The sequence below is a fragment of the Rissa tridactyla genome, chromosome 6 (genome assembly GCF_028500815.1).
Source record: "Rissa tridactyla isolate bRisTri1 chromosome 6, bRisTri1.patW.cur.20221130, whole genome shotgun sequence".
In the NCBI taxonomy this organism is placed as follows: Eukaryota; Metazoa; Chordata; class Aves; order Charadriiformes; family Laridae; genus Rissa; species Rissa tridactyla.
Genome location: NC_071471.1, coordinates 51,054,760 through 51,082,670, shown reverse-complemented (window position 1 = coordinate 51,082,670; position 27,911 = coordinate 51,054,760). Strand labels below are relative to the sequence as shown.

At 42.5% G+C, this 27,911-nt stretch overlaps 1 protein-coding gene across 2 annotated transcripts; it reads left to right on the top strand.

Annotated features, from left to right (window-relative positions):
• Positions 1–576: 576 nt before the first annotated feature.
• Positions 577–27,911, top strand: PIK3AP1 (phosphoinositide-3-kinase adaptor protein 1). 2 transcript variants are annotated; one of them, XM_054207105.1, is made up of 16 exons: positions 577–854; positions 4,046–4,194; positions 5,063–5,207; positions 6,764–6,906; positions 8,617–8,749; positions 9,488–9,684; positions 11,947–12,136; positions 18,458–18,553; positions 19,887–20,066; positions 20,875–20,937; positions 21,927–22,132; positions 23,713–23,785; positions 24,107–24,262; positions 25,976–26,046; positions 26,233–26,342; positions 27,430–27,911. In XM_054207105.1, exons 1-16 carry the CDS (start codon positions 836–838, stop codon positions 27,482–27,484), a joined length of 1,986 nt encoding a protein of 661 aa, XP_054063080.1. In that variant the 5' UTR covers positions 577–835; the 3' UTR covers positions 27,485–27,911. The 2 variants fall into 2 exon arrangements, with proteins under 2 accessions (XP_054063080.1, XP_054063081.1); XM_054207106.1 differs by lacking the exon at positions 577–854 and having other exon boundaries at positions 4,081–4,199.

Genomic DNA, 27,911 nt, shown 5'->3' with positions numbered 1-27,911 from the left:
GGGAGACTTAATGTCCTTGTTCACACTTGGAAAAGGAGGCTGTCCAGTTGCAAGCTTCAGGTGACAGCAGGAGCTCTCTTTGAGGGCCCTCCCGCTTCCTCTGGGTGTACTGAGGTGAAAGTCCGAGGCCTCGTGAAAGCTCGTCTCGGCTGGTTGATGGATGGAGTGGGAAGTGTTCACAGATGCCAGTGAGGAGGTAGTCCACACATACAGAACCTGTAGGGACAAGCTGTTGCCCAGTCATGCCATTTGCGTGAATATCTGGATGACAGAGTGGTCTGGACAGGCTACTGACTCCTCCTGAGCATTTGCATGTCCTGTGGTGTAAAGGGCTGACTTCTGAGAAACCACAGCTGTTGGCTCCATGCTGATAGCCTGCCAGCTGAGCCAGGAGGAAATGGATGACAGAGCAAGCTGCGTGCGCTGTACAGCAACAGGTCAAAATAACTGCTTCATATTAGTTTCTAAAGCTGCTAAATGGCTCATGAAGCATGTGGCCATGCCTGTGTTTTCCTTGGGCTTTTCCCAGGGGTGAGTTTCTGCAGGGCAGCTGTGCAGGGAGCCTGGCAGGACAGGCGAGGAGGGGCTGGCACAGGGCCGCTCTCTGTAGCTCAGCTACTTGGCGCTTCCTGGAGGGGGGCACGCTCTTCAAGGGGAAATGTGGTTGGGTTTCTTGGACCGCATCTCCTCCCCTTGCTGCTATTCTCACAAGTATTTCACAGAAGACAGTCAGGCGTGGCCTGAGGTAGCCTTCATTTAAAAGGGAACAGAAAGGCCCTACAGTCAAGGGCAGAGCCGTTTATAACCACGAGCTGTTCACCTACGGCAGCTGCTCATGGAGAAGCTCAATTCAGGTATTTACTTTAACTTTCTAATGTGACTGTTATCTCCTCAGTGATGGCCTCTTTAGCCTGGGTGTCATTACAATGATATAATTGCTGAACCTGTATATGCAAACGTGTTGTCATTACTCAATTATCTTACTGAGTGGGAAGCCTAATCTAATAATTCCTTTTAGAGCATGGATATTATTGAATGTAAGGGGATGGTTTCCTCTCCAATGCTTGCATGTTCACAAGTCAGTAGCACGTGACTAGAACTTGCAAGGTGACCATAGCATCACTTCACTGCTTATGTGGGAAGTTGGTAATTTGCAATTTCAGAATTTTCTGAATGAAAAAACAGATGAATAATTCATACCCGAAACTCCAAGTGCCTGTTCCGTCAGCTGTTAATCCGATTACTGATTAACATTGCTTGCTTCTTCCCGTATTACCTAACAGATCTGTTCTTACATATGACCTCTGGGCAGTCAACTCTTTTACAAGAATGCGGAAGCGCAAGGCAGGATCAGGCAATGCCAGAACTTCTTTAAAAGCTCAAGTTATTCTTTATCTGCTGTTTGTTTCTAGTAACAAATAGACCGGGTGGCTTGTTCTCTCCTTGCTCCCCTCTAATCCTTGCTTACTGTAGATGATGTACCTGATATCCACAGCTTTAGGTTTCATTTTCCTCTGAAATGGACCATGTGTTGGGCAAGAGAGGTACAAATTACTGCACTAATGGTTCCATGTTGGAGTGGGGATGATGCCCTTTATATCAGGATGCTGGCAAGCGTCAGCTTGTGCATATGTTGGAGGAATATTAATGCTTTGCTGTAATTTGGTCATCATTGGCTCTCTCTTACCTGCGGTGAGCTTAGTCTTTCTGGTTTAGTCATATTGGAAATAACCAACAGAGACTACAGAGACACTGTTCTACTGACAGTTGCCTTTTCTCCTCCTCCACCCCGGCCCCCCCCCCCCAAAAAAAAAAAAGGTGTCTTGCTCTGCATATGCTGAATGCCTGACATGCTGACATGACAGCTATCATGTAAGGGAAGGATGTGGGACCAGTGTTTTATTTTCTCCTGTGCAGCCGGGCAGCCTGGCACCCCCAGGTGGGAGTAGTCCACCTTTCCCTAAGAGACGGGTTCCCAAAACTGGGGTTTGGCTCTTGCAGCTGATGACATGGGCAGTATCAACTAAAATGCTGAGTTAAAGAATTTAAAACTTCTGTCCATTTTCTGTAATACTTAGTACCACTGTCTGAAAATCCAAAAGACCGCCTTCAGTACCTAGCCTTGTGTCAAAGTAGTTTCTTAGTCAAATCTGCAGATTTGTGTTGATGCAGTATTAAAATCTATTTGCTAAATTACATGTACTGTTCTAGGTTTGTTTAAGAAATGTCAATGTTGGTGGTGATGCCTCACTTGAACTTTACAGAGCTGCACATTTTTGGCTCTACTCTTTCTACAGCAAACGTTAAAGCAGCAATCTACTTGTACTCAACGCGAGTAGGCTTCCTTGCCATGTGGAGTTATTCACATACTTAAAGTTAAGCGTATGTGCACCACTGTTTGTGACAAAAATTTCAGCTGATTGATTCGCTAAAATTTTGTGGCTTAAAGCCTGTGTCCTGAAAGCAGTGTTGCCTTCATATAATTAATAAAATACCACTTAAATGTATAGAAAATATATTAAAAAAAATTGAAATGTGCATGACAAAGAATTTCAAATATCCTAAGTTTAAGTCCTTTTTAATAATAATAATAAAGTAGTCTAGATTTAAATTCCTGACTGATTTCTAGCTTCACTGTTTGAAACTAGCAGGACATGGAACTCCTAATAGATGCCTGCTTTAATGACTTGGGCTTTCTTCAGTTGTGGAAACTTGATGTACCAAGAGGTTGGGGGATTCTAGGTAAAACTTGGACTGTTGGCAGCTTCACCATAGGGATGCCACAGGTTAGTGTGGTTGATCACTTAGGTCTTTCTCATCAGGACTGAGCATTTTAAATAGGACATTTCTTACTAATATAAAAATTCTGCCAGTCCAAATCTGAGATTTTATCTAGTAAATAATTTGTACTGCTCTTTACAGATGTGTTTTACAGTAAGTAGTAAATAACAAATAAGAAATGTTGTCTTAAATCCTTGCCTGCTTCACATTTTTCCAAGGTTTGAAAAATTTTGGCTGTGAGAGACAGAGTTTTAAGAATTCATGTTAGTCTTCTGACAAGGGGAAGTCAGTGACTTTCACTCCATGTTTTGGGAGACAGGAAAAAAGGTGTGAATCAAGATGTAGAAACTATATAAGAAAGTGCTTTCTACTAAGTAGATACAAAATCGTTAGTTGTTTCCTTTCTCTAGTTGGGAAAAGTATTTCCTGGCAGGGGCAGGAGAGCTGTAATCGATTTTAATTCTTGCAAGGTTTTTGTGGGTTTTTTTCAGCCACTGATATCAGTTCAGTTTGTTTGCTCTCCCATCAATTTCCATGCTGTTACTGGGAAACAGGAATGAGAATGCTGTTTTGTACACACAGATTGTGGGGTTACGTGCGTTTACTTCTACTCTTGGGTCTTTTTTGGTAGAGTACTGTTGTTCTCCAATGCAAAGGTTCTGCCATGTTTCAGTTTTACTCTTGTATAGATACAGGACCTTATAGTTCTTGCTTGAGGAACAGAATCCTTTCAGACTATGCTTCATGTTGTATTTTGTCAACACAATAATGAATTTGGGAGTTGGAATGAGCAATATAAGCGGGATCCAGAAATGAAAGAAAAGTTGGTTTTCTTCATTTACTTTAGGAGCGAAAGACTGCTGCCCATCCTACAATGTACTCAGAGCACAGCTGAAGTCAGATGAATCCAGTTGCCAATCATTCTTATATTAGACATTGACATACTAATTTTCCTATCTAACATGAGAAGGGCCTATCCATCTCAGCAAAGAGTGGCATTGTTATTTGTTTCATAAGCATATTCAGTGCTACTCCAGCACTTTTGTATCTTTGTGAATTTTCCCCAGCAATCCCCTTAAGGGAACTAAAGAGGAAGTTCTGTAGTTTCCCTTCATCTAGATCCCCTTTTCTGACCATTACTTCGAGAAGAACAGCAAGTTCCACCCCACCACCTCCCTTGCTGTTTCTCAGGATGTATGTGTATGATACGCATTTTCACCAAAGCGGGGTGTGATCTAACAGGACTCCGTATGCTTTATTTTAGACTCAGGCTGCGACTCTGTGACTGATACGGAAACAGAAGACGAGAAGAACCCAGTTTACTCTGACAGACTTGCCATGAGTGAAGAACATGGATCATCCAAGAGCACTGGGGACCATCCAGTGGTGCAGCCTGACCGCATACGGTGTGGGGTACTGTATGTCCGCTCCTTGGGCTACATTCTTACTGTGGGCTGGTGCAATCCATTATGCTGCTCTGTAATGGTCAGCTTTACAGGCCTGGAAATTAGTTCCTAATTCCTTTTCTGTCACCTTCCCGCTCAGCCCACTGTCCTCAGTGTCTCTGTTTCATTAGCTCAGTTCTCTAGCCCCAGAAATAGCTTGGTAACATGCAGTGCCCAGTGTTGTCTAGGCTGCAATGTCACTTATTGACAGATAGTCTAATTAATATAGCAGCTTGTCTTGTGTGTTGTGAGGCAGGTTCACACTCTTGACTTCCCGTCTTCCATTCTGGTGAGAGTTAGAGGTAGCAAGTGGAGTGCGTGGTTGTAATGAACCAATTAAAGCCACAGCCTAAATGCAGTCTAATATGACAATTCTGGTGCATATCCTGCAAGTGACTCTGAAGAGCTTGGATCATGGCTTACTGTCTGAAAAACAGCATTTCTTGGTATAACATCCCCTCAGATGAAAAAAAAGTCAGTTTCTTCCTTTGTTTCTGTATAGAATGGGGCTGTGCTGCTTGAGGGAAAAGATTGATAGAATTAAAACTAAATAATTTTGTAAATCTAGCTTTAATCAGTTTATAAATCTAGCTGATAAATCTGGAATTTTATCAGTTTACATGCATGTATTTATGCTGGTGCAAGCTGTAACAGAAGCCACCTGCCCAGTTACTCCATGACTGGAAGATGCTTCTGAAAACCATTCAGGACCGTGAAAATGACAGATGATAATTTATCTGTTAGTTGCAATGACAATAAAATACCTCGAAAAGGGACTTAACAAAGTAAGTGTTCCTATGTTGCGAACCTGCATGTTGTAATACCTTTTCTCTTAGGTGCAGACAACAGTTTATATTATCATGAAATGTAAACTAGATGGTGAAGTGAAAACTGAAGTTGAGTTCTCTCCAGAGAATGCATCGTCTGTGCGTGTGCTGGCTGAGATGGAGAATGAGTACACAATCTCTGTGGAGGCTCCAAGTAAGCTGGGCTGAGTTTTCCCCCCACTCCTCCCTCCATTGCTTCCTCTCTATCTCAACCTGCCTGTCCTGAAAAGTGCCAGAGGGATAAGGGTAAAGGTTGATATGCAGGAAAACTTGAGGCCAGGAAATCTTGAACTTGCATTCTCATCTGTGATACTTTTGTGATGAGGAACTGAAATAGACTGCTGCCTGGGAGCTCTGTTTTCCCCTCAGCAGTGGCAGGGTTGAAGTGTGAAAACGCCTTACTGGGAGTTCTGAGCTCACAGCTTGTAAAGCACTGTGAACTTATCTGCGTATTATAACCACCACCACCTTAGCACTGGCAGGGCACCAAGAGAAGGTAATTGCCAGTAAATAATTGCATGGCTATAACAGCATGTGCTTAATGTGCAATGATCGCTCTGTGATCGGAGCTGAAACTATTTATCCTGGCTTGCCTTTTAATTTAGGTATGTTTTGTCACTCTGGATATTTACATTTACAAAACTTTAGGTTGTCTAAACTTTAGGTTCACTAAACTTTAGGGGCAAGATTTCAGAGCCTTACAGATTGATAGTGCTTTCCCAGCGTGATTTTATTTAATCTACTTTGGCCTATTCTCTTGAAGAGTCATTGTGCCAGCTCTGAGAATAGAGACTAATAGTCATGTATAGCAACTCTTGTAAAGTCAGTGAGGTGGACTGATTGAAAGAAGGTGACCTCACCTACATAAAAACGTTCAACTTAATCTGTCTCAAATAAAGACTTGTATTTTAAACATGGACCTGGAAACTAACTTGAACTTTGAATTACAAACATGACCTTCACCTTGATGGAGTGTACAACTATCTAATCTCTGCAGTTGCAGTTTCTAACAGTAAGAGAAATATATTTTTAATTCCTTTCATGACTGTAACTATTTCATCATTTCCTGAGTCGTTAACAGCCGAGCATATATACAGGGAAAGATTAATTTCAGTGGGATTCAAAATATTTGTGTTTCAAAGAGAAAGTTCAGACCTATGAATGCACACTGGACAAAACATCAAGAAGCTCCCAAGGTAAGAGATAAATCCTGTCCATGAATGAAGTTGCAAAGCTAGAATTCTTTTAAGTTGATTTCATTCAGAGACTAGTGAGGCTGACAGGGGTCGCAGAATCCCTAGTAACTTTTCTGTTTTCTCCCCCGCTATTCCCCAGCTGTCATATTTTATGGCATGGTTTAGAGACTGATCCAGAGAAAGCCAGAGGTGGAGAGATTTGAGGCTTTCTAGTTTGATGTGGTGTATTGTTAACATCAGTGGTCAAGACTAGTGTTAGCAGAGGACCTAGCAGGTCACAGGTGATGTGCATGGACATGGCTATGAGAAGGTAATTCCGAAGTACTTTCCTACCTCATGTTCAGACCAACATCATCTCCTTTTTTTTGTGACTCTTCATGAATTCAATACAAGAGAAACTGTTTTGGTATCCAGCTGGCAGTATCTCCAAACTCCTCCTATCGTCAAGGTATTTGATGCAGACTTATTCTCACTGTTTGCTCTTAATGGTGATTTCTTCTCTTTCTTTTCAAAGATTTAACCTCTGGGACCGTGCCTCTGCAGATATATTCAGGGGACTTGATGGTGGGAGAAACAAGCGTCACTTATCATACCGACATGGAGGAAATCAGCAGTCTGTTGGTTAATGCGGCCAACCCAGTACAGTTCATGTGCCAGGTAATGACACTAGCAAACAGCTGCTTTGGAAACCAGCTCTATCAGAGGCTACACAAGTGGACATAAACAAAAGCGCTTGCCATGAAGTAGCTCTTCTGCATTGAAGAAATACAAGTTTATTTTGGGATTTTAACATAATCTTAACATCCCCTTTTGTCAAAAGCATGGGTGCTTTTTCTGTCTCCGGAGCAAATAGCTGGCTTAGGTGCCTCAGGCTATCCAACTAACAAAAAAAAAAGCAGTCAATCAACACTCACAGTTAGACCTTGATGACTTGAAAAGATTGGAATGACAGAACTGGATATAACAGAAAGTATCGTAAGGAAATAAATTGTTTGGAAATTTGTACCTAGGCGTTCTTGGAAAAGATGTGAGAAGGTAGCAAAGATTCATACTAGCTGAATGAAGTAGAGTAACATAAAATGATTTGTTTATTCATAGAATAATAGAATGGATTGGGTTGGAAGGAACCTTAAAGATCATCTAGTTCCAACCCTCCTGCCATAGTCAGGGACACCGTCCACTAGATCAGGTCACTCAAAGCCCGATCCAGCCTGGCCTTGAACATCTCCAGGGAGGGGGCATTCACAGCTTCTCTGGGCAACCTGTCCAGAGTCTCACTGCCCTCAGAGTAAAGAATTTCTTCCCAATATCTAATCTAAATCTACCTTCTTTTATTTTAAAACCATTACCCCTCAGCCTATCACTACACTTCCTTATAAAGAGTCCCTCCCTGTCTTTCCTGTAGATTTAGAGACAAGGATGTTGTGCAGGACAGTGTCAGATGCTTCGCACAGGTCAGACAGATGATGTCAGTTGCTCTTCCCTTACCCACCAACACTGTAACCCTATTGTAAGTGGCCACTAGATGCATCAGGCATGATTTACCCTTAGTGAAGCCACGCTGGCTGTCACCTCCTTATTTTCTATGTGCCTTCGTATAGTTTCCAGAAGGATCTGCTCCATGATCTTGCCTGACAGAGGTGATTCTTAGCATGTATTTCTTTAAAGCCACTCCTGAGTTCTCATATTTAGCACAGTTGGGATACCTGAATGCTATCAGAGGGGTAAAGCGTGCACAAGCAGTTCTCCAGGTGTCTTGTCTTTGCTGCCTGCCTGCATGTAGCAGAAACCTACAGAGTAATGTTAGTCACCAGCATACCTGGGGCAGGGGGGACTGTCTTTCCCTTTCTTTTTGGTTCAAGTTGTGGACCAGTTAGTACTGGTCTGTGCCTCTGACTGGGGAATAGGCATGCTTCACAGTCTTTGGCTAAGAACCAGTCCATAAGCCAAACCCAGAGTGTACACCAAAGCAATTCAAAATGGAATAGCTCACACCTAGAGCAAGAGTGACACTTCATTGGAACAGTTTCCGTAGTAAGATTATACCTGTCAAGGAAGTAGGAATTAACAGTTTTCTGTGCTTCCAGTTGCATGAGTGACTTTCTTATTGTACTCTGTCTTCTCGTGGAGCATATGGTTCTCATCTGCTCATATTAATGATACTCTGTTTCTGGCCCAGGAAAGTATTCATGTTCTTTGCTTGACCTGAACATTGCTACCTTTTTGCTAACATTGTTTCTGCCTACGGTTGTCTGATACATGCTAAATAAAAAAACACCTTATAAATCTCACCTTAATTTAAGGTTAATTCACCTTAACTGAATGTCCAAACTCTCCCAAACAAAATCACTTTCCACTGTTATCTAGGCCTTTAAAATCGTGCCATACAGCATAGAAGCACTGGACAAACTGTTGACTGAGTCACTGAAGAAGAACATTCCTGCCAGTGGCTTGCACCTGTTTGGAATCAACCAGCTGGAAGAAGAAGATATGACAACAAGTAGGTTAAAAGATTTTTGGTTTTGTTTTAAACTTCATCTGTATCAGTTGTTTTACCTTGGAGCACCTTAACACTGCAGTGTGTGGTACCTGCACAGGTTGTCTCAAAAATCTTGGATCTCATCCAGGAAGCTAAATTTCTGATGAAGCCTGCGGAAGGGGGATTGTCATCTAGGCTGGATGATCCTTTTTTTAATTACGTGGATCAATCTCACTTCCTTGCACTGTGACAGATGCAGCTATGTAGACAGTGTCAAACACAACCAACGTGAAAAGATGATGCTCCCCAAAATGTCTCCCATATTTTCTCCCTTGTTCTTCTCCCAGTTCCATGTGGTATTTCTCCCCAGCTCCGTCCTTTTCCCCCAACCCCATGACTCTACTCTAAGGTGCACAGTGGGCACTCAGCAGTTGGTGTGGCACCATGACATGACTTCCTTACAGCAGATGTATCCTGCTGGAATGATGATCTAGGAGGTCCTTGCAAAACTGATTCTACATAAGTTAAGGTGTTACAGTGCCAGATTCCCCACTAAAGGTCATAGGACTCAAGCCTGGAGGTGCACTAGGTGCCTCAGTTAATTTGCGCAGTTAGCTCCATTTTGAAACAGTATATGTACTTCTCAGGGTTTTCACACCTGCTTTGGTCTGTACATTTGCTATAAATTTTGTGTCTCACCTGCTAGCTCTGTTGCTGCTAGAGAGAAACTTGGATTCTAATAGGCTCCTGTTCTCACAGATCAGAGGGATGAGGAGTTGCCAACACTGCTTCACTTTTCTGCAAGATATGGGCTGAAGAACCTCACTGCCTTGCTGCTTACGTGTCCTGGAGCACTGCAGGCCTACAGTGTAGCCAACAAATATGGCCACTATCCAAACACCATAGCAGAAAAGCATGGCTTTAAGGACCTTCGCCAATTCATTGATGAATACGTGGTAAGAGGGAGCAGCAGTCCTTCTACGTTGTCCCACAGCAGGTGTGGGCAGTAGTGCCAAGCTTGGTGTTGGGGGAGCAGGAGTGATGTGGTAATAAAGGGCGCAATGCGGAGTGGTAGGGTGTAGAAGACAGACATCCAGCCACACTGAAAGCTTGCAGGCTGGAGGGTTGGGTGCATCTCTGGAGCTGGGGAAGTTTTGGGGCTTTTGCACACAGCAAATAAGATGGAAGCAGAGACCGCCATGCTGGATTTCCTTATCATCCATCCATCCATCTAATGGAGTTTCTGCAGGGATGTGGCCTGTGCCTAGTGTACTCTTCTAACCTCGGATCTTGGCAAAGCTGCAGCCCCTTCATCCCATTACTTTAGGGAGTAATACGGGAACAGAATATGTTTGAGAAGCTGCAGTCTGAGGTGCTTTATGACTGCATCGCTTATTAGCTCATTCATAGTTTATCTGTGTAGTCTGCCTGCTCCACTTGAAATTCATTTCTTCCTGCATTAAGATGATGTCCGTTCCCTGCTTGGTCTCTCTGGGAGCCCAGTTCACAATTCAGTTCTCTTTGCACTAACCCTGTCCCCAGAAAAAAGCACTCTGACTTTTCCAGATTATGACACAGACCTGACTGCAGCTGCACCAGGCAATTGTTTCTGTGCTTGTGCATGGGGTTTATCCTTTCTTTTCCATTTCAGTTGTTTCCAGCCTTTGTGCTTCAAAATAACAAGCAGCTCCTTGACTCAGATCACGCGAATTCTTCAGCAGATTTTATTTGCCTTTGCTTTCAGTTGAAAAGTTGTGTGTAACTGTGCCTAGTAGTTGTCTGAATGGTGGGTGGTAGATCTGTCAGCTTTAGTGTGGTTCTGCCAGCCAATTGCAGTAGTGTTTAAGCCCTATTTAGGAGGCATGGGTGGTTCTTAGACTTGGGGCTTGCTTCTTCACATAAGCATGAATTTAGGATTGTACACTAGAGCTAAATAAAGGTCATTCCCTGTTCTCAGAGCAGGAGGGCTGCAGAAACTGTAAATTGTGTTATTAAAATCTTTGCATTGGGGTAAGTTAGAAATGTTTAGGAAGTCCTTCCAACTTCTTACTGTAGTACCGTGCTCCTCCTGTGTCCTCCTTTCCACCAGCACAATGACAGAGCTGTGTTGAGTGGGTCCTGCTTACTGACCATCAAGCTATATGTGCAGCTTAGTACCAGAGCACGCAAATGATCTGCACCAGCGTGTCTGCTGCAAGGTAGCTACTAGAAGCACTATGGATTTAGTAGCAGTACCAGAGTGGATATCTGAAAATACCAATAAACCCCTCACCTAATTTTCTCTCTAGTGAAAGTTGCTCTGCACCTTCCTAAAGCATCGTGTGAGCTACCTGCCTGACACATTTTGATTGTGGAGGGAAGCATGTGTAGACAGTTTTGACACACGTCCTGTGGATTGAAGGCCCATGAGGTGGCAGTTACGGATGGAAGAATATCTTGTAGTACTGCAACTAGTTAAGATGGCTGTGCTTGTGACACTGTTGGAGCTTGGGGAGGAGGCTAGGATGAAGCTTTAGATTTTGTACCCTTGCGTGCTTTGGTAAAGACCTCCATGGTTTGGTGATCTGCACTGCCCTCCCTCCACACCCAGCCCACGTTACAAATATGTGGGAAAGGGTTCCGCTGTCCTGTGAATCGAAAGTTGCCTGTGTTACATGAACAGCTGCCTGCTGTGAGGTTTCCTGTTAATCTCACAGAAAAGGGTCTGTGTACTCCCTCTCTGGGTGTTACGTGCTGCTGCTAACGCCAAGAAACTGAAACTGAATCTACACCAAAGCTAAAACTGCTTTCTTGAAAGTGCTCCGCATGTGGCATGCTTTCCCCCTTATGGTCAGCTACGCTTATCTGAAAATAGCCTTTGACAAGCGTTTGTATTTTTAGAATGAGCTTTGCTTATATTCTAGGAGTTTGCAAATATCAGGTAGGATGTGAAATTGAGGAGATGAGAGGCTGTAATGGCTATTCAGAATATGTTGGCATCAACTTGTTTCACCTCCGTTGTGTCTTATTACAACATAGATCTTGAAGGCTAGGCCTGCACATCTGTAGTGGGGATTTAATTCCTTTGAGAAGCCTTAGTTTTTGCAAATAGGCTACATTTAGAAGGTTTTTTCCATGAGCAGTGGGAGAGTGAGATATCTTTTGCTTGTTTTGATTCTCCAGATTCTTTATTTAAGTGAGACTTGAACATATTTTTTTTTGCCCTCCTTCCTCTCCAGGAAACTGCAGATATGCTGAAGACCCACATTAAGGAAGAGCTGATGCAAGGCGAGGAGGATGAGTCTGTTTATGAGTCCATGGCTCATTTGTCCACTGACCTGTTAATGAAATGTTCCTTGAATCCTGGCTCCGATGAAGAGCTTTATGAATCCATGGCTGGATTTGTCCCTGGTGCCTCAGAAGATCTCTGTATGTATATTCGTAGAATCACAGAATTGTAGGATAGTTTAGGTTGGAAGAGACCTATAAAGGTCATCTAGTCCAACTCCCCTGCAGTGAGCAGAGACTTTTTCAATTAATCACGTTGCTCAGAGCCCCCATCCAAGAGGGCTAAGCTGGTCTGTCTCTGTTATACATAGTAGCGCCTCAGTTGAGTTTTAGAGTAAGGGCTGGTTATAGCTTTTCTGCTTTCGCAACAAGGAAACCACGCTCCAGTTCTGATGTTAGCTGGCTGATAAAATTGCTCTAAACCTTTCTCGGATTGCCAGTGTACAAGATCAAGAGCTGTTTCCTCCATGCTTTGAGGATGAACTGAACCCTGAGCAAGTGAGTTAGCATTTGGAAGAGACCAAATTTTTTGCCATGTCCTGCTTCTCCCTCTTGAGACCCAGGGAGGTAGGGACACTCTGACTTACAGACACTGTTGGAAAAGAACACTACGTAAGATGTGATCTTACTGGCAACTGGGAAACTGAAAAGCAAGTGCTGAGTTTCTACCTCAACAGCTTGAGAACAAAAGAAAACGAATACCTTGAAATACGTGTACTGTAAAGATTATAGTTGAAAAATCGTTATTCTAATCCACTTGGTTTATTGCTAAAAATACAGAGCTAATTCTGATAAATATGCAGATATTTAACTTCTTCACCATTCCTTTAATATTCAGTGAGGCCAATTGCAAATATCAAGTTGAGTACCTATGTTAAGCACTTACTGAGCTGCCTATTTGGTCTGGCTTCATCCCACTGATATATTTTATGATTCCCATGATGAGCAGAGGATCTAGCTTATTGTAGATTGAGTACCTGCATAAGGAGTTCTAGTGTTTCTGCAGTTTTAAGTGTGCTGCTTCAGTGGAAAAGCTTTCTTACTGAAACACTTTTGCATATAGACTATATCTGTCCTGGGCTGGTTTTCTCCTCTTTCATATGATTTTATATGATCTGATCCTCTTTTATATGTTTCTCCTCTTTTTAAATGATGTTATAAAACACATTTTCATTGATTATGGAGTCCAGAAGACTTGGTCAGATCTCTGCCTGAAATCATAAACTCTCCTCTGCAGTTTTGCTTGACTGCTGCAAGGATAGTTTTGCTACCAAACCCAGGATTATTCTGCCTTCAGGTGGAGATAAGCAGTAAGGCTGGTTGGACTCCTTAGGAATAAAGCCGCTGCTGTTCACAGTGATGGGAGTGAGAGTTTCTAGACATTTGAAACTCTGCCCGCAATCAGCGCACCTCTGAATGGGGCTGATTGACCAACTCTGTGGAGGGGTAAAAACATGCTGAAAACCACTAAGCTCAGCTTGTCGTCTTCGACCCCTGAAACATCCAGATCTCCCCGAAACTATGCAGGGGGTATTGATGCAAATCAAGCTCCCTGTAATTTACCACTTTTGAACTGGACTCTGAAAATATTTTCATATTGGTTCAGATTTAGATCAGTGTTGCTTCCTGTCAAGAAAACCATTTGCCAGCTCTGCAGACTGTTGGTGGAAGAACTAATTGTTTTAAGGTGTCTGTTTCTTTTTCGCTGCTGAAGATCACCACCTCCCTCAGTGTGCTCAGTTGCTTGCATCCATGTCCTCTTGCCTGTTTCTGTCAAACAAGCCACATTAAGTTAAACAGTTCCAGTACATAGATTTTACTGCCCTCACTTACTCTGATTGACAGATCTCAGGAGGAGTTTGGCTGGTGTTTTGGATGAATACACAAAACGGAGCTTGCTTGGCTGACAGGCGTGGAGATGGAGAGCTAGGAAAAGTTGCCATGGGATGGGAAGGGTTGGGCATTTGCAGCCTAAGTCAGGGTGCTTTCCTTAAGCCTTCTCAGTAGCAAAGGCCCAACGGGCATTTGTCCTTTAGGGGGAGCTTTTGCAAGCACAGCCACATCAGCAGGGTGGCAGAGGTCTCTGGGAACAGCCCCAGAAAGTTCTGGTGTGCAAAAGCACTGCAGGCTCTGCAAGGCTAGTAGGATTAGAAAGGTAAAAACCCAAGCTGTCCCTAAACGTAGATACTTATAATTCCTTTACTGAAAAGCAGAGCTGAATGAGTTTGCGTTTTAAAATGTTTTTCTCATTGGTAAGATGATGTATATGGCTTATCTGTAATACCTCAGCAAGGAATGTGAGTGTGCTTCCTGCTTCTTCTGGAGTTCTCCCAGCGTATTGCTCCTGCACACAAATCTCTGTTACCTTGCATTCAGGAGTCTTTTACTGAAAATCTCTGTGTTTCTTATGTAGTCTGTTAGACTTTGCCTGAAGAATATTTACAACTTATCTGAGGAGTGCTTAAAATCTACCTATATTGTAACAGGTAAGGTTAGATTGGCACAAAGCTTGACACTTAGATTGATTCTCTCAAAGTGAAGTTGTTTCAATATTATTTAGAATACCAGCACACAGGCAAGCCCTCACTGAAATTAGTGGGAGTGCTGGCTGGTTTAGAAGTGCCATCACAAATAAAGGCTTCAAGCTTTTGTACAGACTTAAAGATTTGTGAGGACGAAGAACTCTCTAGGAAATTATAAATGACTTCTACTGAGGTACTTTCTCCAGGTCAGAGTAGCCCATATGTGAGTAGTTATGGCTGTGGTGTAGAGGACAATACCTGGGCTATTTTAAGTGTAACCATACTGTGGCAGCATGCCCATTTATTGTGCTCAAGGTGTGCTTCCAGCAGTTTGTTTCAGAGACTGATCAAAGGAAGGTTAGCTACCATAGGGTCAATTTGTCTGACAGGAACTGTTTCGAGAATAGGGTAACATAGGACTGGAGCCATTGTAATGAGTTACAAGTAGTAGCAAATATTAGAATATTGGATTGTTCTGTTAGTTCTTGTATTCTTCATTCTGCTTCTGATTTTTCAATGCATTTTTATGTGGTGTTCTTTTCTCTCTGCATTTGATCCTGGGGAAACATTTACAGAGAAAGCACAGAGGCTATGCAAGGGCCCAATTTTGCTTAAACTGATGCCGCATAAGAGTTGCACACACCTGTGTTGAATTGCTAGTTGTCCCTTTAAGTTTTGAGATAAATGATGGAATTAAAAAAAAAAAAAAAAATGGAAAAGATTTTGTTCATCTACAGAACACTGCCTCCCCTTCTGCTGGAGGGGAGCATTCTTTCCCAGGGAGGTCTTAATGCCCTGAGCAGCATAGATTATAAAGTACTCCTAACCAAAGTACTCCTCCCAAAAGTGGGAACTTAGTAGCTTCTGCTGTTACCTGGTTTGCTCTTCTTTAATAATAAGATTGAATTGCCTTATTTAATATTTTATCATTAATCTAATTGTTCTCACTTCAGAAGAGCACTTCCCTCTTATGACACTTTTCAAATACCTGTAAAGTTAAACATAGTTTTCCAGAATATGCTCCAGGTTGGTGCAGGTTGCAGCTAAATGTCATTTAGCTGAATCACTCACACACTGTAACAAACAGCAGCTGAACAGCTAAAAGGGAGAGTTATCTCCATCATATGAATCTGGTACTATGAACTACAGCATTGGATTAAGTGCTTTGCCTTTCCTGCTTTCCTTTCACCAGCACCTCCTGCTGGTTCTTTTTTTGCAAAACAGTATTTATAGTAGGCTGGAGTTATGTGCAGGAGGGGCTCTGAGAGCAAGGATTCTTGAAAGCGCTGAAAACATGTTTGATTTGTGTGACTATGAAACTGCCTGGTTTGTGTGTGTTATGATGCTGTTTTGCTTGGGGAAAGAGGCTGAATTTCCTCTGTCTAAGGTCAGGCAGTGGCAGTGGCCAAGGGCTGGTGGAAACAAGTCTGGACTCCTAGCACTGTTTGCATATCTATGAACTGACACTCAGACCCTAGATAGTGTGAGTTTCATGCAGAGATTTAATCCTTTATCCTAGAGAATTTTAGCTGACTGAAATCTAATGTCCTGTAATTCGCCGATCTCCAACACCTAAAGAGTAGATGTTAGTTCACATATAAGTAAGTTGTGATGCCCTTACTCTACTCACTTGCATATCCTCTCCCTCCTCTACCACTTTTATTCTCTTGAGACCAAGCTTTCAACACTGTCCTCTTTGTTTTGTTTCTTTTTTTTTTTCCTTAGTTAGTGCAAGAAACAGCAGCCTCCTTGTTATCCTTGAGTAAACTGAGGGAATTGTGCACAAAAATGTAACTGCTTATAAAGTTCTGAGTTGTGGTTTATGCCAACACATTGAAGCCTTTGTCTTGCATAATAAAGGACTGGCCTCTGCAAAGAGGTAGCTTACTTTGTGTGCAGGAATACCTGGTATCTAGTGTTTGCAAATGTTTAAAGGGGGAAGGGTGTTACTACTTTGTAAAGGGTGCCCACACATGGATATTTTAGCTGTTGGGAAGGGTCTGTAGATCATAACTTGTCTTCTGTATGTCTGTCTGTTCGCGCCTTGGTTGAGCTCCCTTCTGAAGCTTTAAACCCTGCAAAGGGAAACTGAAACTCTTTGCTTAAATATCTTTTAGCTACTAAATTCTGACATCTAGGAAATGCTTAGCCCTCTTCCTGCTAACCCTTCAGACCAACTTTCTCCAATAGCCTCTGGAAAATCTGGGGACCTTTCCTGTGATACCCAAAGTTTGTGTGCACCACCACCTTGTCACTTCTGTCTCACTAGCCTGTTTTTGCAGCAAGTGGAATAGAAAGTGTCATTGACGAAGTCGAGAACTTCTCTTCAGTTTTGGTACATGGGTGAGATGTTAGGTCTCATCTGTATGCAAAACAGGCCCATGTGCAAGAGGTTAGCGAGGTGGCAATTATGTCTTTTAAGGAGAACTGATTAGTTGATGAATTTAACTACATTGACTATGTGACAGAAAACAAATGCTGCAGTATCCTGTTGCACAGCTGGTTTAGTAATCCTGCAGAGCACAACCAAAACTGGCAAGACACTGTTCCTTCCCCAGAGAATGAAAGGAACTTTGCACACCTGTCACTTTCTGTTCCGTCCCCAAATCTATAAAGTAAGGGCTTTCCTCTGGGCCTGTATTTGCTACAGGTTCATTTCTAAAAAGCTATGTTAAAAATAATCAAGGTGGCTGCAAGGTGGGAAACGCTCTACAGAAAAATACAGGTCTGTAGCGCTGATTCTTTAGGATGTTCAGATGTCAAATCTGTGCTTCCATGTAGTGCAACGATACTTAAGTGAAATTTATATTAGGTTGGTGGCGAGCAGATTAGCTGCAGCAGCATGCAGCTTGGCATGGACTGCAGAGCTCTTGAGAAGCAGCTGGTGTCATTAGTCCACACAGCATGCAGTATTGCTGTGGCTACGCTTGAGGTATTCCTGGGAGGTTAAAGCTAGGTTGGGTGCATTCACGTGACTGTCAGTGGGTCCTTTGACAATTATTCTTTTTAAAAGAACCCTGCAACATTCTAACAAAGCAAAATATCGCTAGCATATGGTTATCCCTTTCTTGTGATCTCCTCAGCTTTGTAGGACAAAAATAAGAAAGTTCAGAAAATATTAAAAAGAAATTTATAGATAAATTTCATATTATTTCATGTAACCCAAACTATCTAGTTCACATAGTAATACGTATTTCACAATATGCCTCAACAATTCACTTATATCAATAAACCTCAACAGTTCATTTCTATCACTCTTGTTTTTAGTATCATTAAGAGCATGGTTGCCTAACATTTTATTTTAGTTTTAGGATTAGTTTTAGGGTTATGATGACGTTGACTTTTTTTAAAACCAGGATTCTTCATGTCAAAACAATGACTTAGCGAAGTATCTTACTGTTTGCTGTCACTCCTTTCTCAATACTAAATTATCTTTTGACCCTCTAAACACCTTCCAGTCCAACTAATTAACTCACCTAGCTGTTTTGACTTTTATCCAATAAACAAAACAAATACTATATTGTGTGTCATGGGTAAATTGCCCTTAATGTCTTATTTTGCCGTCACAGAGTTTCCACTCAGTTTGGCCTCTCAGGAGCACCGTGCAGAGGCCAAAACCTTCACCTGGCCAACACACTCTCAATAGTAGCTAATCCTCAGTGCCTGTTTGGAGCCTTGTTGGAACTTCTCAATAAGCAGTGTTAGTCACCCTCAAGCATAAGCATCAGGCAGCTGGCAAAGATCTGTGCAGAGTGGACTGAACATAGCAACTTAGGGGCCTTTTTTGAGGCAAATGTCTGGTCAGTTGCCTGGCTTCCTCTTTGGTTTTCACCATAGACCAAAGGTCCGGTCAGAAATCCCACATCATTTTGTATTATATTACATTCTTCCACGTGTTTAAGAGCATAATCGACAGGTTCATCTTCCTGATTTTTTCCAGATGTAGAGATGCTTCAGTCCAAACCAGACACACCAGTTGACAGAGATGAAGTTTCTCTAACTACGAAAGACTCAATGCTCCGCAAGTTTTTAGAAGGTGAGACCTGTTTGGAGGGAGGGATGGCAGCAGCACAGTTAAAGCAATTAAATGGAACTTGAGATTTCTCCTTGATCTGTTAAGGATAGCAGCTCATCCACACTGTTTGACACAGATAATAGCTTTGCCTTAGTGAGTACAAACAAGGCACAACAGAAAAAGCAGCTTGTGAGGTGATTTCACAAATGTGGTTAGTTTCTTACCAAAGAGGAGTGATTTCTAGTTCCATTCCCTGCCTACCAATGAGTGCAAGCACACAGCTGGTATCTATTCAGGAATGGCTGTGTTTTGTCCTTATCTGAGTGATGGGAATTAATTTGAGTGTCCTGATGTGGGTGCAGGCTCCCCTCATGGGCAGAGGCTGCATATAAAGTAGGGCAGCATAACTTAGTGATGAATTTTAATGTAGATGCTTTATTGAAAAGTCCATCCATTGAAAACAGCAGCCTGGAAAGAGGAAAATAACTACTGTCTCCCAAACCTGATCTACACTCTGTCTCTTCAGTGCTCCTTCTGCCTTCTCTGATCAAAGCCAGACCTTAGCTCCATGCTATCCCCTGATATCCATGCTGACTCACCAGGTTGCATGGGATACAGGCTCACTTTTTGTGGGTGACCCAGAGCAAGATTAAGTCTGGGGACCTTAACGTGTTGTTCTGTTTTCCCTGCCAACACCAATGCTCTGGCAGTCCTGTTGCCTTGACTCAACTAGGTGTTGCAACATCACTAAAGGAAAGTCAGTCCAGTGGTTAGGGTGTTCACTTGTGACTTGGCGACAAAGCAGGGAGTTAGCCCAGGGGCTCTTAGTTCTTTTTGCTAGCACGCAAACAGAGGGAAGCTAGCTTTTAAATCAGGTATGACAGCAGATGATGATTTTGCAGTCATGCTAAGAGTGAGAATAGAATGGAGATGATGAGGTGGTATAATGGTAGCTGGTCTTGTTTAGTACAGATGTGCATACCCAGCTCCCTCTGAGACACGTTGTTCTGAGATCAAATATATTGTCAGCTGATGGCGATTGCTCATTTCAGACAAAGGAACAATTCTCTGTAGTACTTTGTAGACCACCACAAGTAGCTTTTGGAAACCAGTGCTCTGATTTGTTAACTGTTATGATATGTTAATTAATTGGAATTAATTGAATTAACTGTTTCTCTATCAAGTCATGTCTTGAAGGGCTTTGGCACTTTAAGTCACTGCAAAACTGGATGGTTTTGCCTGTGAAATGGCTAGCTTGGTAAGAATATGGTGAGAATACATAGTGCATCTGGAGGGATCCAGTGTTCAGTGAAGTGGCCAGGTTGTTTTTCTTACAAACTCTGCTCTGTTACAGGCAGTAGCATAGATGTGCCAGATTCAGAGGAAGAAGTTTACCAGCGGTACGGTGAAGATGTATACTACTCAGTGGAACAAGATACTTTTCCGCAGGAAATGGCTAGCAGACCTCCAGTTCCTGTTCCAAGACCAGAATCCAGCTCTCCACAGCCGGACAATGAGCTGTACATCTCCAAAAGTGAGTTGGGTACCAGGACCTAAACTATATACTAGTCAACTGTAGAATGGCCTTGACACGGGCTCCAGTTGCTGAATAAATGCCAAGAAAATCTACACATTTCTGAGACCCCTGAATTATTTAGCTCTGGAGTCTTTCTCACTCTATAAGAGCTGGATTACCTTTGGGATCCAATTTTGATCTGTTTTTCATCTTCTGCCTACTCTACTCTGAAAATGTGGCAATGTTGTACCTTGAGGTCTTGGCCTGAGCTTGCTCTTAATGAAGGCAGTAGGACGACAGATTATCCCCAAATAGCATAAACAAATCCAATTAAATAGGAAAGATCCTGATATTATAAGGACATAATCAAGCTCTGTAATGGTATCATTGATTCAATAACATTTTTATAGGACAGGATTCTATACCTCAGTACCTCCCTCTGAGGTGGGGTTTAACTGAAACTGAAGAAAATTGTGCCTCTTAGTTTGCTAGGCAATTTTGGAAATCTTGGTCGTATTTCATAAACGTTCCATCAAGAACTACGGTAACATGTGGGAGAGTAATTTCAGCAACTTCTCCTTCTCCCCGTGACAGGACTGTTGGGAAAGTGTGTCCAGATTTCTCTTGGAGCTGGCAAGATAAATTCTTTGAGGTCAATAGAAGGGGAGGTCTATTGTACAACTCCTTGTCTTGTTTTCTTCAATGAACTTAGTAGGGTAATGGAAGCTGTAATGCAGTATAGAATTGTGTATGCTTCCCATATTTATCCTTGTAATTTCTGTCTTCGTGAGATGCATTTCAGTATCAAAGACTGTTTGTTTTACAGTTTTTGCACAGAAAGCTCAAAGACCTGAGAATCTCTATGTTCCTAGAGGAAGGGTTAAGAAAGGTAAGTCCTAAGTTCACCCTGAAAATTTTTCCAGTAATCCAAAAGCAAATCTGCTGAGATAGCTTCATTTGCGTGAAGTGTGACAGAATAGTCTGTTTTACAAGGCTCTGGGGATAATAGTCTTATATGAATGACCCAGCCTTTCTGACCTTGTGTGACGTTGGAAACTTTCTGTAACTGCGGAGTGTGAGAGGGGTACCCTTTTATCACATACTTGTACGTATCCCCTGTCTTGGAATTTATCCTCAATCAGTATCATAAGGATCATTGAAGTCCTTTTTTTATGTTGTGACCCGTACTACTTCATGGAGTCGGTGTCCCACTTTTGATCTTCTGGATATAGACACTGCTTGTTGATCATTATTGCCTGGGATTTAACCTCTAGTGAACTGCTTGCCATTAATCTCTGCACTTCCAAAACCGTGTCCTTATTCTTTCACCTCTTATCCTGTGTGCTACCAGAGTGCCAGGAACCACATCTGAGCTTTTATCTCATGTGTTGGGAGCTCCTCTTTATGTTGCAAATGAGTTACAAAGAGCCAGCATCAGCAGGGTGAGTTTTCACCTTTCTGTTTCTGGAGTTACGCTGTGCAGATTACCTAGGAAGAGTCTAGCTTTGTGACTGCCAAGGTGAAAGCTCTGTTCTGTGGATTGCTGAAGAGAGAGATGTTTTTGCAGTGGGGAAGCAGAGCACTTTAAGGAGTACGTTTGGTGCTGTTCACTTAAATGATGTTTTCAAGAACAGAGATTATCCCTGGGAGAGACTGGCATATGAGGCTGCCTCTCAGCTGGATTTTTAGCCCTGACAAATGGCAGGATGGCATAAGGACAAAACACTCTTACGGTTAGGGAAACATTCCATCTGTAATATTGATTTTTATTATATTTTTTTTGTATCTCTGCTATATCAAGCATGCTTGCGTTCCGTTGTACTCAGTGAGGACAGCGGATAGTATTCAATAATATTTTTGGTGTTGTTCTCTCTTCAGAGACAATAGTCAGGCCTGTAAGGGACCTGTCTCAATCAAGCATATACGATCCATTTGCTGGAATGAAAACCCCAGGTCAACGGCAGCTGATTACGTTACAGGAGCAAGTGAAAATGGGCATACTCACCGTTGATGAAGCTGTGCTTCATTTTAAGGAGTGGCAACTGAACCAGAAAAAGAGATCAGAATCATTCCGGTTCCAGCAGGTACAGACTTATTCCACTGTCTAAGAAGTACAGCTGTCTTTCTAGGAATACATCACAAGCTGTTCAGTGTAGGTACATTTCTTTCCTGGTTGGAGCAGAAAGCCTGCTAATGCAGTCCCCCAGCTAGCAGACTTCTCTCCGAACGCGGAGGGGCTGTTCCCATGCAGCAATAAGCAGGTACCTGTTTTACAGATCTGTTTGTCTTGCAGTAGTATTGATAGTTTTTGGAGAGCTGTACACTAGGAATTGGGCCAAATACACTTGGCTAAATTACCTTTCTGGAGGTCACCTAGCACCTACCAGCTGGCGGGGGACTTCTGTGATGAACATTTAGCTTGTCAGTTCTCATCCATTTTGGATCAGTGAAGACTCAGTGTCCCAGATGGTGTATTTGCTTTGAAGTCCTATCTTGTAGATGCTCTGATCCCTCCCCGGGTGTTTGATGGCTCCAGGACTACCTGTTCTTTGATGGGCAAGTTCTAGCAGCAGTCATTAGTGAAAGCACAGTGTTTGGGTGGCTTAGCTGAATGAGGGAGTCATTATGTTGACAGCAGCAACATAATGACTGGTGGAGCTAGCAGTCATAGTTTAAAATTTCCATTCTCAAGTGGGGGTCCCTCTTTAAAACCACTGCCTGCTGCTTTTGGAGCCTTTTTTTCATGCTGAAGCACTCTGCTCTCACACTTGAGCTGCTGGTCTCCAGCGTGTGACGCTGACTTGGGATTGTCAGAACAAAGCCAAGACTTTTCTCCTCCTGATTCTCACTTGGAAGGGTTCTCTCTACCCAGAAACAGTCAGAGGAATCCCTTCTGTCAATAAAGAGTGCAGTGATACTTTAGTAGATATCTGTAGCAGAGAAGAAGTGGCATGCTTGGTGCCCCATCCCATGAGCAGCTTTCAAATTCTCTGCTCCAGATCTTGCCTCATGGTACAGCAATTGCTCTGTCTGCTTTTACACGTATTCATGGGTTTCCTCCTCTTACATATGGATCTATTTCCCTGCTGGAAAAGTTGTCTCTTTTTTTTTTTTCTCTCCCCACTTTTCTTTACTGTAAGGTGCAGTATGCTGCCACAGAATGGTGAAGAGACTTTGCTCCCAGTTACATTTCCAGGTGTTCCCTCTTGCTTCAGTGGGAACATCCTGAACTCTTTCTGAATTGTCTCTCACACGGTGGGATGCATGGCAGCCTCCTCTGTCCCTGAAGTCAAAATTATCTGTTCATTAGTACAGAAAGCACTATGCAGTTACTTGAACGTGGGTCTTGTTTCTGTGCCAGTGTCCCAGTGGAAACAGTAAATAGAGTGAGTTCCAAACCTAACGTGCTGCTTATTTGCAACTGCCAGTGAGTCTGTGAACCTGACTGTCCTGGTTTGACACAACTTTGCTCTGAAAGGCACACATGGATTTCTGAAGGGAATAGATTAAAACCTGTTGACATAGTTTGGACTTCAGCCAGGTCTAGCAGGCTCTGTTAGAGCTTGGCTACAAAGTTAGCGGAAGTATAATATTGGTATTGTCAAAAAGCTGCTCATCCTCCTTTATCCAAAGCCCTGAAAAGAATATCTTGTGATGTTTTTAGGAAAATCTGAAACGGCTACGAGACAGCATAACCAGGAGGCAAATGGAGAAGCAAAAAAAAGACAAAAGTGCAGGTAACAGTCTCTGGTTATGACATTCTGTGGTAGTGAAGGAGCTAACTCAGACAGAAATGTCTCTGTGTGTATTGTAGTTATATGATGTCTTGATATTCACATCCATATGCCTGTTGGCTAAAACATAGGGAAGTTGCTTTACTCCTCAATTTTCCAGACTGAGGAAAGGGTGCCCACATCTGTGGAGTGCATCTTGATTCATTCATGTACAGTTATGATCGTGCTTATGGGATTGTGTTCAACTTTGTTCTGGGGTGCAAAGCTGTCTCTCAGAGGCTGTGCGTGCATAGACCCTTCTGAGCTGTTCATTTTCCCTTCCAGATTTGGAAATTACAGTACCAATTCGACATTCTCATAATACTTTGGGGAAACCAGAATGTGGAATATATGAATACGCTCCCAGGAAAAACTTTTTCCCACCAAAAAAGGAGTTTAAGCGAGGAGACTGGAAAACAGAAAGCACATCCAGCACAACAAGTAAGCAAACCCTGACTGTCACCCTCTCTGCAGAAAAGCTGGATGGAAAACACTTCCCCAGCCTGACTGGAGCCAGGTCAGGGGACAGTTCCTGAATCCCAGCACTGGCACCAGCACCCCAAATCCTGCATGCCTCAGGTTGGCTATCCTTAAAACGGCAAAAGCAACTCCAGGTGCATCATGTGGTCTGGGCATCTTGTGTCTGCATCTCTGCAGGAGAAGAACCTGAAAGCTGAGCGAAAGGTTCCCTTGAGCCTTCTCAGGGAAGGCATATCACCTGTCTTCAGTTCTTAAAAGTAGATGGCAGCTGCTCCCTTAAGAAAAAAGGATACTCTCTTGCTGTGACTCTCAGCAGGCAGTGTGCTCTTCTGGTCTCAAGGGCATAGTTATATTGCAGGCTGGGAAACATGTCGTTTCCTCAATTGTTATAGATAAAGGACAGCATTTCTCATTGGTAACTGTGGGACCTCTTGAGTGACGTAGACAGTCTGCACAATTTTATTATCTTTGGGTTTTACTACATTTAATTTGTGCAAATTAAATCCCTGCATTCTTGCTGTTACTTCAGACTGAGCAATTCTTGCAGAAATCATTAAGATCATTTTGGTCCTCTGAAAGGAAAACTGAGTCCCGGTGAGGTTACTACTTTTGTGGCTCTTGGCAAGATATAGCTGGCACACATCCAGAGTAGGTGCCAGAGGCAGGTGACTGAGCCAGTAACTTGCATATAAGCAGTTGTGAGAGAAGTGTTAACAGGCCTGCAGAGTTTACTGTGTGCACCTTGGCTCTTTCCCATGGCATGACTGTGAGAACGGACCCTAACACAGTATTTAGCACTCTCAAGTCCTGCTGTTTATACCAGCTGATAATGAGTTACCAAGGCTAGGGAGGGACTGCATCTTATAAGAGAACCTCTCTAGCCTCCACTTCAGTGTTTAGGTTTATGGACATTAGTGTCACAGTATTGCACAGCCCTATAGAACAGCATGTATTTATGACTGAGACCAGCTATAGCAGCGTAGGATATGTTTGTGAGTTGCTGTCCCCTTCATAGATGGCCTGACTGATTGCAGAAATACTCCCTACTCTGAGTCTGTGCAAGTTAAATGGGTTTGCATAAATGTTTGCTGATGGTTGAACAAATTCTTGATGTTTAGCTCCGAAATAGACTAGGAAACGTTCCTGTGAAGGGTAAGGATTGTTGTGAGAGGAGGTGCTGAACAGCTATTGGGAACAATAACCTCTCAAGCAGTCACTTATTCCAGGAATGAATGCGTGACACTGCTCAGAGACATCTACCTCTGTTCCGTTGTTAAGGATATGGGGACTGGTAATCTAAATATACATAAATGTTGGGTGTGTAACACTTGTGAAAATAGTTACCTGACTTACCAGCTGGTATTGGCACTGGCTCCTTTCAGTTAGATTATGGTTGTGAGTATTTAACCAGAAGCCTGCCTTATCTAGGGCAGAAATCTGCTAGAAAGAAAGCAAAACTGAATGGTTTGGCCCTGTGGTCTGTATGGTATGAAATTTCATTGTTTAGATTCTGAACATGTGAAAAATAACAGTGGAAATAAATTAATCTAAACTAGCATTAAATGATGCATGCAAGAGGTAGGTATGAGGTTAGGAGGACTCCTGAGTTAGTGCTTTGCAGTTAAATCACCAGGATTTAATTACAGTTTGTTTTCTCTTGCTTACTCACTCCAGGTAGTGCAAGTAACCGCTCCAGCACTCGGAGCATATTGAGTGTCAGCAGTGGAATGGAAGGGGACAGTGAGGTAAGCTCTCACCTCTGCTATATACTGGTCCATTGTTTGTAAGTACAGGGCTCTGTTTTTGTGCAAAAGAAAAGGACCTCAGGGGTGGCACTGCATTTGCAGAAATGGCAAAACATAGCCAGTTCTATTGTGAAGCTCACAAGAACCAAATTTTGCTGGTCCGTAACTCTTGTCTTCATTTTGTAGGACAATGAAGTCCCAGAAACAACTAGAAGCCGCAGCCCAGTCGCCCACCAAGCAGAGCGGATGCCTTTTCCAGAAAGGCCTCCCAGAGTGCCTCCTCGAGGAGCAAGCAGGTAAAGCTAAAATGCAGCTCAAACATGAGCTTTCAGTGAATTGATATGGAAGCCTTGGGCAGAAAGCAAGTGTGTCTTTCAACAAAATCTACCAGGCTATTATTTACAAACACACACTGTTAGGAATTTTAAGATCCTTGTTTCTCATCTGCAATGCTTGGTGAAATTGGTTTCCTAGCTGGTAACATGCCTATTGCAAGGCTGTTACTGTGGGCCACACACTGCAAGGGGCAGCGCAGCACTATTTGAAGCCCACAACACCTGACATAATAAGACTGACCCAGGTGGAGTAGCGTCCAGCCCCTGGCAGAGATTTAGTACCTGATCTGCCTGAGAAGATCCTCTTGGAACATACAAAGTGTAGTGCAGAGGGAATTCCCTTTTGGCATTCCCTTGAACTTTTCTTCTTTTTACAAATTTCAGATCTCTCCAAAGTACACTTGTTTACGTGTATGATTGGCCTCAAAGAAAGAACTGCACTGGCTTTATAAAAGGTTCTGAGGGGTTTTGCCTTGATTTGATCAGACCACCACAAACTTAAATAACTTGTGAACATTCCTTTAGCCCCAACCACTGCAAGTGTATGAAGTCCAGGCCCTAGAGGCTCATCTAAGTACAGATGCTAATAAAATTCTCCAACTTAAAACAGTAATTACTAATGTGTGGGTGCAGTAAGTCCTGTATGTTGGCTCGACTCTGGCAAGAATATAGCTGGAATTTATCTGTAGTTGGTTTGAAAAAAATATTTTGAATCTTTTGATCTCCTCCTATTGCCCTTCATCTAATTTTCAGGAGAAAGCTACTGTACTGTCAAAGTTTTACTCCAACCAAGTATTATAGCATCTCTTTCCAGTAATAATAGAATTACTGCAGCTGAAGAGCAGAAGAAAGAACTTGGAGAGGAACAGGGCTCTGGCACCTTGGCATCTGCTCTGTTGCTGAATCACTGATAGCCTATTTTACTTCTTGTATGACTATTGCTTATACAGCATTCTTAGATACAGTGTTATTGCATGCAATGTGTTGTTCCAGAACCCTATTCTCTACTATTTTTTTTAACACATTTGTATTCTCTGTCTTTTTATAGGCCTGTAAGCTGCGAAGGCTTTTATCCTCCACCTGTGCCGCCAAGAGGTCGCTGAATCTCTCAATATCTGTGGAATATGAGATTTTTCTGTTTGTATGTGTGTTTGTACAGATATTTTTGGGTTGTCTTAAATTATTTATCAGTGGGAGCCAAACGTTTTCTTCCCCTTCCTTCTCCCTAAAGTTCTGGTGACTTTTCCCATGATTTTCACTGAGACTTCTTGGCCTTCTGTAACTTTTTTGCTTGGAAGAATTTTGGTGCTTTGGGGACTTCAAGAAAAAGTATCATGGTTGGGAAGGAGAACGCTGATGCGTGTCTTGGCAGCCCTGCACCAACATGAAATTTCCCTTTGACCAAGAAAGAACACATGTCCTTTTAGAAACTAATTCCTGATAAGCATTGTTACGAAAACCCTCGATACAACCTACAAGGGCTTGACTGGAAAACATGCTTGAAAAAGTAAAGAAAATAATTTCTTTGAA

What these genes read in the sequence shown, in the direction of transcription:
- PIK3AP1 (XM_054207105.1), top strand. An exon ending in AATTCATTGATGAATACGTG is followed by an intron (nt 9,685 to 11,946) that starts GTAAGAGGGAGC and finishes CTTCCTCTCCAG; the next exon opens with GAAACTGCAGATATGCTGAA. An exon ending in GAATGGAAGGGGACAGTGAG is followed by an intron (nt 26,047 to 26,232) that starts GTAAGCTCTCAC and finishes TTCATTTTGTAG; the next exon opens with GACAATGAAGTCCCAGAAAC.